General features: G+C 36.2%; 1 protein-coding gene across 3 annotated transcripts; it reads right to left on the bottom strand.

The window, feature by feature from the left end:
* Positions 1–5,270: 5,270 nt before the first annotated feature.
* On the bottom strand, positions 5,271–10,338 carry LOC140812509 (serine/threonine-protein kinase STY46-like). 3 transcript variants are annotated; one of them, XM_073170789.1, is made up of 14 exons: positions 9,920–10,207; positions 9,331–9,510; positions 9,072–9,191; positions 8,641–8,695; positions 8,454–8,564; positions 7,906–7,956; positions 7,486–7,661; positions 7,304–7,411; positions 7,063–7,136; positions 6,752–6,927; positions 6,204–6,299; positions 6,005–6,085; positions 5,734–5,922; positions 5,271–5,513 (listed from the first exon to the last, which is right to left on the bottom strand). In XM_073170789.1, the coding sequence occupies exons 1-14, from the start codon at positions 10,111–10,113 to the stop codon at positions 5,436–5,438; spliced, it is 1,689 nt and encodes a 562-aa protein (XP_073026890.1). In that variant the 5' UTR covers positions 10,114–10,207; the 3' UTR covers positions 5,271–5,435. The 3 variants fall into 3 exon arrangements, with proteins under 3 accessions (XP_073026890.1, XP_073026889.1, XP_073026888.1); XM_073170788.1 differs by lacking the exon at positions 5,271–5,513 and adding an exon at positions 10,214–10,338 and having other exon boundaries at positions 5,535–5,922; positions 9,920–10,143; XM_073170787.1 differs by lacking the exon at positions 5,271–5,513 and having other exon boundaries at positions 5,535–5,922.
* Between the last annotated feature and the right edge of the window lie 413 nt (positions 10,339–10,751).

The raw sequence follows: 10,751 nt of genomic DNA, 5'->3' as shown, positions 1-10,751 counted from the left end.
TGCCGCTCTCAAATCGGGGAGCTGGTGGAGGCAGCTGTGATCTCGGTACTGAAGGCACAAACGAGGCCTCTCTCTGTCTCATCAGACCTGCTTCGGCTCCCTTGGCTCTGTTCAAGGTATCGGTGAAATTGTTTGGCCTCCCGGCATTCACCAGGGTGAAGATTTCAGGATTCAGGCCATTTATGAATTGGTCCGCAACGGCCTCATCATGTTCAGCCACATGAGGAGCAAATCGGAGCAACGTAGAAAACTTAGCCACATAGTCCTCAATGTTTAACTGGCCTTGTTTCAAGTTTGCAAATTCGGCTCCTTTGTCCTTCCTATAAGATACTGGAAAGAACCGTAGATAAAATTCAGTCTTAAACACATTCCAGGTAATGGCCGTACCTCGTTGTTCCAATGCCCGTCTAGTCGTAATCCACCAATGTTTAGCAACGTCATGCAGTTGATGTCCTATCAGTTTCACCCTCTTTTCCTCCGTATATTCCAACGATTCAAACATCGATTCAATATCGTCCAACCAACTTTCACATTCCACGGAATTCTCCGTACCTTTCAAAGTCGGTGGATGGAATGACTGAAATCTTTTCAACAATTGCTCCATTGGAGTAGGGGTCACATCCATAGGAGGATTCGATGTACTCCCCTGTTCTGGTATTCTTCTCGGAGGCATATCTGATAATCAAAGAGGTTAGTAATTCCAAATACCACTTACCAGTTTCAATCCTCCTCGGATCATCTTACAGCTGATCCATTCCAAATAATACACAATACCATATCAAAATCAGATATTCAGGCAAATATGTATTAAAACAGGAATTCATGCTAGCAATCAAAAGCAGGAAAGAAAACACATTCTACCCCGCTCACTAGCTCCTATCTCCATCTAAAGGATCTATCGCTCTGATACCACATGTTGTGGGGACCCGGACGCTAATCAAGTTCTTAATCATCATTGGGACTAATTAATCGATTATAAAACAGGGTCTAAAAATTTTTCTTTTTTAAAATGCGGAACGTAGTGAAATCAAGACATATATACATATCAGTATATAAAATACAAGTCCTGTATCATAAACATTTATTCAAACTAGAGTTTAACAACTAATATCAAGTGTCCAAACCCTATCTCAGATCAAAGTCCGAAGTCTCCACTCTAACTCGATCTCTCCTCATCTCCTCGACCCTGAACCTGTCCCACCTGTTGTCAAGTACACATACAGACAAGACAACAGCCCGATAATTCCGGTGAGAATATAATCCCAGTATAAATCAACGAAACATGCAATCATATAAATAAATATAAAGCATGTAATCAGGTAACAGATATATGTATCCAACTCTGAAACATAATCAATCATAGACTGTCGACATATACGTGACTCCACGTTTCAGACTAGACTCAATCGTAGTCTAGGGATCCCGGTTTCCAGACATTGGCATTCCATATCGACCAACAGTAATAGAAAAGACTCCAGTTCTATCCACGTCGATATAGTATCGATCACCAGTAATAGAAGAAGCTCTGTTTCTATCCACATCAGTATAGTATCGATCACCAGTAATAGAAGAAACTCCGATTCTATCCACATCGATATAACATCGATCAACAGTAATAGAAGAAGTTATAATTCTATCCACATCGATACAATACTGATCACCAGTAATAGAATGAGCTATAATTCTATCCACATCGATAGCCAATTATCCAGTAGCAAACTATGGCACTTCCGCCAACACAATATCTCATGACATCGTGCAATGTGCCCGTGGTGATCCCACCACTATCACGCACTTCTGTCATAAGACTACTCGTCTAATACCTGCTATCTATAATCAAGAGAACAAGTATATCAATCAAATCAATGCAATAAAGTAAAGTATGTGATTTAGGGAAACTCAAGTCTAACCGACTCAAGTCGATCTCCCAATACCACATTGACTTATACCTTTCTTTCGCCGGTTCCGGTTCAGTCGAAGTCCTGAATTCACAGTCTGTCTAGCAATGACAATATCAATAATCTCATGTCAATATACCTTTCAAATCAATATCAATCTGATCAATCTTTATTTAATTCAAAATCAACGGCATAACGGTACAAACTCAGTATCCCCGTCAATACCATATCACCAGATAACAGTTACAATCCATAACCCATCTCCAATACAATCCGTAATCCAATCACAATTCAAATCTGTCTGGTATAAATCAATATACCCTAAAAATTCATAACAATTCCATAATCAGTCCGTTCCTTAATCTGACTTCGATTCTATGATGTCTAACATGTCAAGAACAACATATATGAATTCCATTCAATTCTGACAATATCATAATTCTAAAACATGTCAAAATGTAGTAAAACTTACGTCCAGTTGTAGCCTACGTTGCCAGGAACTCAATACCGAAGTCGGATTCAAAATCAGACGGACGGATTTCTCACAAAAGGCGTAAGGATTTTCAGAAACTTCCCTCGGACCTTTTCTCGATTTCTTACTGAATTCTGAAGGATTTCGTTCTATATATATATATACATGCATGAATTCTACGAGGTGGCACAATTTTTGCACAACACGTTGCACCGCGGGTGCGGTAGCTGCTGGACCGCGGGTGCGCTCCAACACCGCAGGTGCGGTCATAGTAACACCGCGGGTGCGGTCTCACTTTTCCCAAAAATTGCTACCCTTCTGGACATCGACCGCGGGTGCGGTCTAACCATGAGCGCGGGTGCGGTCTAACCATGAGCGCGGGTGCGGTATTGCTTCGGCAATACATTCTAAAATTCAGAATAAATGGCCGCGTATTCTCTTAAATCGTATCTCAATTGGCTCTTTTGTAATTACGTTAAATTATAAGTCAATAATCCTTGATTAACAGTGATTAATTCTCGGACATTACATTATTTGTTCAAAGAAGAAAAATTTGTGAAGTTTTTATCTTTATTTTAAAAATCCACACAATTTAAGTTGAATTATGCTGAAATTTTAAAATTAAACTTTTATGATTAAAAAATACGGAATTTGCAATTTAAATCGAATTATAACTTATAAATTTCATTTTAATTACAATTTACATGTGAAATATTGCGATGAAGAATCATAAAATCTTTGATTTCTTCAAAAAAAATGACGAATCAGCTTCAACAAGTGATTTAAATGGGCCAAATAACACATCTCCTTTTATTTCAGAACTATCGGCAACAAAAAGCAATTTCAGAGAAGAAAGAGAAGATTTGATGAGAGAATTAGATCATTATAAGTTTGATGTATCGCGTTATGCGCAGTTTCGGAATCTTGATCCTTTGCATCATTTGTGCCAAACATTGGCCAGAACAACGAAGTCGGTTATCTATCCTTTGATTGATAGGTTGGTTCGATTGGTTTTGACTCTTCCAGTTTCTACAGCAACTACAGAAAGAGCTTTTTCAGGGATGAAACTCATTAAGACGCCACTTCGTAATAAAATGGAAAATAATCTTTTGGCCAATACCATGGTTGTTTATATAGGGAGGGATATTGCTCTGGGTATTGATACAGAATTTATCATAAACAAGTTTGATGTATTGAAAAATCGCAAAGTTTGACTTAAATAAGAATTCAGTATGTTTCTTTAACTTCTTTTTTATTTCTATTATATGAAGTTCAAATTAATATTTAAAAATATTCTGCCCACCGGAAAAAATAATTTTGTCTACGCCACTGTATGTGATACAATTGTTTTAGTGAATATTTGTTGAAAGAATGATACAAAAATAATGCTATTTGTCCATGTGTTTTTTTAAAAAGGGCATACGAGGGTTTGCAGTTGTGGCATTATATGTTGATGATCTAAATCTTATTGGTCCTCCAGAAGAGCTTACTAAAACTGTCAATTACTTGAAAAATGAGTTTGAGATTAAAGATTTAGGAAAGACATAATTTTGTCTCGGATTGCAAATTGAACATTTATAAGAAAAAATATTTGTTAATCAATCTTCATATACATAAAAAATATTAATGCACTTTTATATGAACAAGACACACTCATTAGCATCACCAATGTTTGCTCGATCACTTAATGCTAACAAAGATCATTTTCGACCACTTGAAAATGGAGAAAAAATTGTTGATCCAAAAATATCATATCTAAGTGTGATTGAAGCATTATCATATCTGGCAAATTGTCCCAGATATATCATTTTTTGTTAATCTCTTAGCAAGATATAACTTGTGTCCAACCCGAAAACATTGGAATGATGTAAACACATATTTCGTTACTTTCATGGTACAACTGATATGAAATTATTTTATTCGACAAAATCAAAGTCTTCTTCAGTTGGATATGCAGATGCATGATATCTTTCTGATCAACATAGAGCTAAATCTCAGACATGTTATGTGTTTATACGAGGAGACACCGCTATATAATGGAAGTCGGTGAAGCAATCTTTAACAGCGACGTATTCAAATAACTATGAGATCATTGCAATACATGAAACAAGTCGGGAGTATGTGTGGTTGAGATCCATGACATAACGTATTCAATAATCGTATGGTTTGCCAACAACCAAAAATATACTGACAGTTCGAAGATAATGCAGCTCGAATTGCACAGTTAAAATGATGTTATATAAAAAGTGATAGAACAAAGCATATTTCACCAAAATTCTTTTATACACATGAGCTAAATTGTGATATTGATGTCCATTAAATTTGCCCAAGTGAGAATGTAATTGAGTTATTCACAAAGGCATTGCCAACTTCAACATTCAAGAAATTGATACACACGATAGAGATGCATCAATTGAGATATCTTAGATGATTGATATATGATGGAGTATCTATCTTAGATGATTGATGTCATGAAAAGTATTTATTATCGTATTCTTTTTCATTCGTTCAGTTTTTTTCCATTGAATTTTACTGTCAAAATTTTAACGAACATTTAAGCCCCACATCTCTCATAAATAATTTGTTGAGTCGATATTTATCTTAAGAAGAGTATAATAGATAAAATATTATATTTCATTATTTTATCAACTATTCAAACTCTGTAAATATATTCTATAAATAGAAATCTTAAATGATGGATAAAACATATTGCACCTATATTTCCACTATTCATAACAAATAGATATATATCCAATCACGAAAAGATTTTTTGGAACATTTCATTTATTTTAGAAGAACATTAGCCGTAAACAAAATAATAAAAAAGTAGTTTAGTGTTAAACAAAAGAAAAATCGAAAACAGAACATTAGTCATGAAGCCTTTTTACTAAGATAAATTTTATCTTCAAGCCTCGGTGATAAAACATAAGAAAATTTAAAAGAAAAATTCGTTGAGAACCTCTACTTTGAAGGAAAAAACATCTAATAAAATGGAAAGAAGCATTCTGTACATTGCAAATAGAGTTAAATCAGATAGGTAACGACTCTAAATTCAAGTTTTCTCATCAATGGTGATGTCCTCGCCGAAGAGCAGAAAAGAATCCTCCAGCTTTCTCCTTTCGGCCTTCTCCATCGTCCCCCACCTGCTCATTGTGCGCGTAAATTAGTTGGCTACACAAGAATGCACCATTGAATGACATCTAAACCTCCTAAAAAATCTAAATGTTACCTGTATTTCTTTTAACAAGTTGAAGTTTCAACTCTCAGACTAAATTCTCTAAAATACCATTCAAGCAAGATCTCAAGTGAAACGTGTGACCAAGCACAAATATTCATGTTGGCTGCACTGAATGAAATAATTACCTCTTTAGATATCTTCTGTAAGATTTCTGTTACAACAGAAAAGTCGGGTCTCAAAGTTGGATCTTGCTGCCAGCATCCCTCAAGCAGCTCGGCAAGCTTTGGATTAGTCTGCTTCGGAATAGTTGGCCGCAGGCCCTTTTGGACCACTCCAACTGCTGCTTGTAGAGGTGTTAAGTATTCGTATGGAAGCTGGCAAGCCAAAACAAAAACACTAAGCCCCGAGCATGCCAGAAAAATACTGATTCCTAGATTTCAAAAAACAAGGTAGTACCTTTCCTGTGAGTAATTCCCACAGAACTACGCCAAAGCTAAATACATCGGCCTTATGGTCGTAAGGTTTGTGTTCTATGACCTTCAAGAGAATAATTACTAGTTAGTGAATTCAAAAACACAAAAATATCCAACCAGAACGAGTGCGACAATAATGATTAGAAAATCGTGGAGTTGAAAAAGCATAAAGAATAGCACACCTCAGGAGCCATCCACCGATATGTCCCTGTTTCAGCAGTCATAACACCAGTTTCAGCTTTCACTCTGGCCACCCCGAAGTCAGCAACCTTGACGACCTAAAACAAAAGCTGCTTTGAGATCTTTACAACTACAGAGCATAAAAGACATCACCAAACTTGATAATCCACACAATGCATGTGTACCGACAAAAGCTTTTTCACAATTTTAATTTTTAGAAGATGAAATGCCTAATTAACTGGAAAAGCTAATAAATGAGACGTAGACAAGGTCACAAACAAATTATCAAAATAACTGCTTTTTCCGTTCTACATGCATCATATTCAGCTCAAATGGTTTTTTGTTTCAAGTTGAGGATAAACCAATAAAACAAAAGTTATCATGCAAAGACCCATAATATATTATGCAGATTTCTTCACAAAGACCCAGCATTGACATGGACGAACTTGTGAGGTGAACAAGCAGAATTCTACACATAAAATTATGGTCATAAGAATTAAGATTAATAGTGTCAAGAAGATTCAATGCATTTGAAGCGCGTAACACTTACTTCATTTTCATCCATCAACAGATTTGCAGCCTTCAGGTCTCTATGAATGATATTGTTCTGATGCAAATAGTTCATCCCCTTTGATACGTCGATCGCTACTTTAAGTAAAGATGGAAGCTTAAAAGTACCCCTTTGCTTGTGTAAATAATCATAAACGCTCCCTCCTGACATGAATTCTGCAAGTAAAGAAGCACAAAACAATATATTTTTTAGACAAGCTTCCAAGTTGCAAGAATCAAAAACATATCCAAAATTAACATTTTGAAAAGTCATAAAATCTACATTTTGGAAAGTCATGGTTTGAAACGTACCTGTCACAATGCACAAGTTTGGAGGTTTAGTGCATGCCCCTATGAACTGAACAACATTTTTGTGCCGAACTTTTCTGCAAGAAATACATGCTGATAAAGTGAGAATAAAAGAAAAAGCCAGAAGGAAAATGACCATGAAAGTAATGGCTTCAATTCAGAATAACTCATAACCATACGTAAACTTCAGAAAATTAGTGTTGAACGACGAATCAAGAAATATATCGCAAGATTCAGAAATAACCTCATTATATATACTTCTTGTGCAAACTCCTTCTGCAATTCTGCATTCAATCGCTCTGTCTTGAGAATTTTGATTGCTACTTCCTGACTGCAATAAGAACCTTTGTATCTGAAAGAAATTTTCAAATGAATGAGCGCTTACCTGCAAGCATAAGCTTTAAAAGAAGCATATCTTGTACTTACAGATCACCATATGAGCCTGATGCTACTTTGGATTCAAATTTCAAAAACTGGGGATCAATCTCCCAGACATCAGTGCCATCGGTGGGTATTTCCAAATGATCAGATTCACTTTTGATCTCCATTTTCTGACGCTCACCAAGAGGAGGTGAAGACTGTGGAATGAGCCATGAATTTTTCTGCAAGAATATAAAACATAGTTCATGATAACAGCATCAGAGAAGACTTGCAGTTTAAAAATCAAATACAAGCTTCATTCATCCCCTATCTTTAGTAGCAAACATAACTGAACAGCACATGAATAGGAATACAAAATTAAATATTATGAACAGAAGCAAAGTCAATTCATCTAAATGACAGTTGCAGTATTTTTACTCTCATAGTAGCCTAACCATGAGCAAAGCAAGAATAAGAGAAAATTACCTCAAACTTTAAAACTTGTTTTTCCACGGCAGTTCGGAGTTGTTCAACCTCCTGAAAAGTGAACATATTAAAAGGTCGGTCAAAATTCTACCACTTCATGAATAGAAGGCGCTGAGAAGACCATTTTGTTTTTAGAACCTATGATAGAGTTTGGCTAACAGCATTAAAAGCACACTTCAGATCTTCCATAAAGTTCATTTTAGAAAAATTACACACTCTCAAACCTACTATATTCTTTTAAAGGAGAAACTATACATGTGCAGACATCTAAGATTATTATACAAAAAGCATCAATGAAAATATAAATAAAGCAAAGTCCAAACCAAGAAGATAACCAACGCTTTCAATCACTAGTTCTTCACGACTGATAGCTTCAAAATGTTCAAGGCATTTATAAACAACATATCTCCGAGAAAGTACAATGTTCGTGAAAATGAATGGATGCATAAAATGTGAAGATGATTAAACCGGAAAAACGCAGTCATTCCCCCCAAAACCATGTTGGATAGGCAAAGTGAAGGAAGGGGTTTGAACTGGCGATTGAATACCTCAAGCGGCCAGCCATCAACAACAAAGACATCTAGTGAATATCCATCCACTGTGGAGAAGGCATGTGCTTCCTGGATGTTAAGCCCAATTTCAGCTAAAAAAGCTGTCAGCTGCAAGGCCCACAAGTGAATAGTTCAGTCAAGTGCTACAAACATTGAGTGATCATGCCAAAGTGGTATTAATTACCTGACTCAGAAGCTTTGGTTTATCTTCTGTTGAGAAAGTAATCTCATGCATGGGCCTACATTATTGATTACAAGGAGAAGTAAGTTCTAATATACATACTCCAAAACATGCCTGGTCACTTCAATGAAATGGTACAGCCTTTAAGATCAATTATCAACAGTTTAAGAAAACGCGTAGAGGTCAATCCAGATAGAGCACAAGGCATTAGAGATTCATTGGCATGTATGCTTGAACAGTTGCAAACAAGCATAGAAAGAGTCGAATCAAAGCTAAATAATATTGTAGCGAGAAAGAACTCAAGGGACTGGAAAAAATTCCAGATTAATTTTATGAAAAACCCAATTAGAAAATTATTTCCCAATGCTGACACCAAGGATTGAGCAAGTATATGCGTACAAGACTGATAGAGTGACAGCTCAAAAAGAGTATACCTTAGAAACTTGACTTCACCATTTACAGCACTGTCTCCATCTGGATTTTCTGATTTGCTACTTTCCAGTGCAAGAGCCTCAAGATTTGGTGAAGAACCAAAAGCAGGTGGGGGATGGATACTGACCGAAAAATGGTGGTAAATCAGCACATCAAATAAAAGATAAAGCACTAACTACTGTAAATAATTGAATGGGTGTAACAGCAAATGAGACATCATTAATGGTGCCATTCGAGATTGTTCTAAACCGAAACCATTACCTCCCCCTTTTTGGTGACTGTGAATGGACTGAATCTCCTATATTCCCTTCAGTGACTGGTGCGACCTGCACAAGGCGAACTTCAAATGCAGGCTGTTCAGCAGGATCACGTGCAAGATGCAGTAATCGCTTGTGAGTAATTACATCCTCCGCCCTTTCCACGTTCACATCCATCGCATACCTTGAATGTCGAAACAACCAAACCATGAATCACAAAGTAATTACATATCAAATAGCTAATAAGTACGTTATACACAGAAAAATAACGAAAATCATCCACATGCAACACATCACAAAAAAGATACATCTTCAATCCAGAACATGTACAGTGATTAGATCTGAAAAACACGCTTACACGTCACAATAACAATCAACAACATCAAAACATAAACAACTACACCAGTAACAAGTAAATAAAAAGCTTTCGTATTCCTCTCCGAGAAAAAAGAAAAGCACAAAATCTCCATACAAATGTATTTCTACTTTCTTTTCTTTTACACACGCCCGTGCGCAAAAAGTGTATACATGGAGCTATAAACAATACAAGATCAAAGTGTCACCCATTAAAAACAAGGAGAAAAGCGACCGACCTCGCCGGAAGGCGATTAAAGTGCCCCCACAGCTGATCTTCGAAAGCCGACTCCCGCGTCTCCGGGTGGTCGGCTTCCTTGAGTCTCCTCAAAACCTCATTGTAAACCTCCACCTTCTTCCGCTGCTGTCGGGTCTCCGACGGCGACGATTCCACCGCCCTACTTCCACAGCTCTCGTTATCTTCCATCACCATTTGAAATTCAACAACAATCCTCAAAAATATCTGATCAAAGCCCGTTATGTATCTCCTCTAAACTCGATCCAATGGCTTATGCGGTTGAGGTAGTCGATACTGTACGCGGCTACATACGCAGCAAACGCAGAATCGAGGCGGATTGAACCCAAATCTCAATTAATAATTTAGGATAATGGTGGAAAAGGTGTTATTTATAATAAAATATTGTGTCTGGGTTTTGCATTCATCCCTTCTTCTAAATTCTAATCGCCTTCCATTTCTATCGTCACTCTTGCATTGCCCCATTATCATTTTAAATAATATATACTTAAATATTAAATCATACTTAATTTCATCGTTTAATGTAATATATGATCTAGTTTTATTATCACGACAAAAGCTTGTGTGAAACGATCTCACGAGTCATATTTTATAATACGGATCTCTTATTTGGGTCATCTATGAAAAATTATTGTTTTTTTATTTTGAATATCGGTAGGTTAACCCGTCTCACAAATAAATATTCGTGAAACCGTCTCACAAAAAACCTACTCTATTACTATTTTAATATTTATTTCAATCAATATAGCCCTTGTCATATTATATATTATTTTGAAATATATTTTTTCAAGTATATGTTTATATATATATATATA

The sequence above is a fragment of the Primulina eburnea genome, chromosome 14, assembly GCF_022965805.1.
Source record: "Primulina eburnea isolate SZY01 chromosome 14, ASM2296580v1, whole genome shotgun sequence".
In the NCBI taxonomy this organism is placed as follows: Eukaryota; Viridiplantae; Streptophyta; class Magnoliopsida; order Lamiales; family Gesneriaceae; genus Primulina; species Primulina eburnea.
This window is presented reverse-complemented; position numbering and strand designations above follow the sequence as displayed.

Bases quoted from the DNA above. Each gene is read 5' to 3' on its own strand.
- LOC140812509 (XM_073170788.1), bottom strand. From the start codon at position 10,113: ATGGTGATGGAAGATAACGAGAGCTGTGGAAGTAGGGCGGTGGAATCG. The intron at 9,511-9,919 runs GTCGGTCGCTTT...TCGACATTCAAG, and splicing joins TTTAATCGCCTTCCGGCGAG to GTATGCGATGGATGTGAACG. The intron at 5,923-6,004 runs GTACTACCTTGT...TTGGCTTGCCAG, and splicing joins GGGAATTACTCACAGGAAAG to CTTCCATACGAATACTTAAC.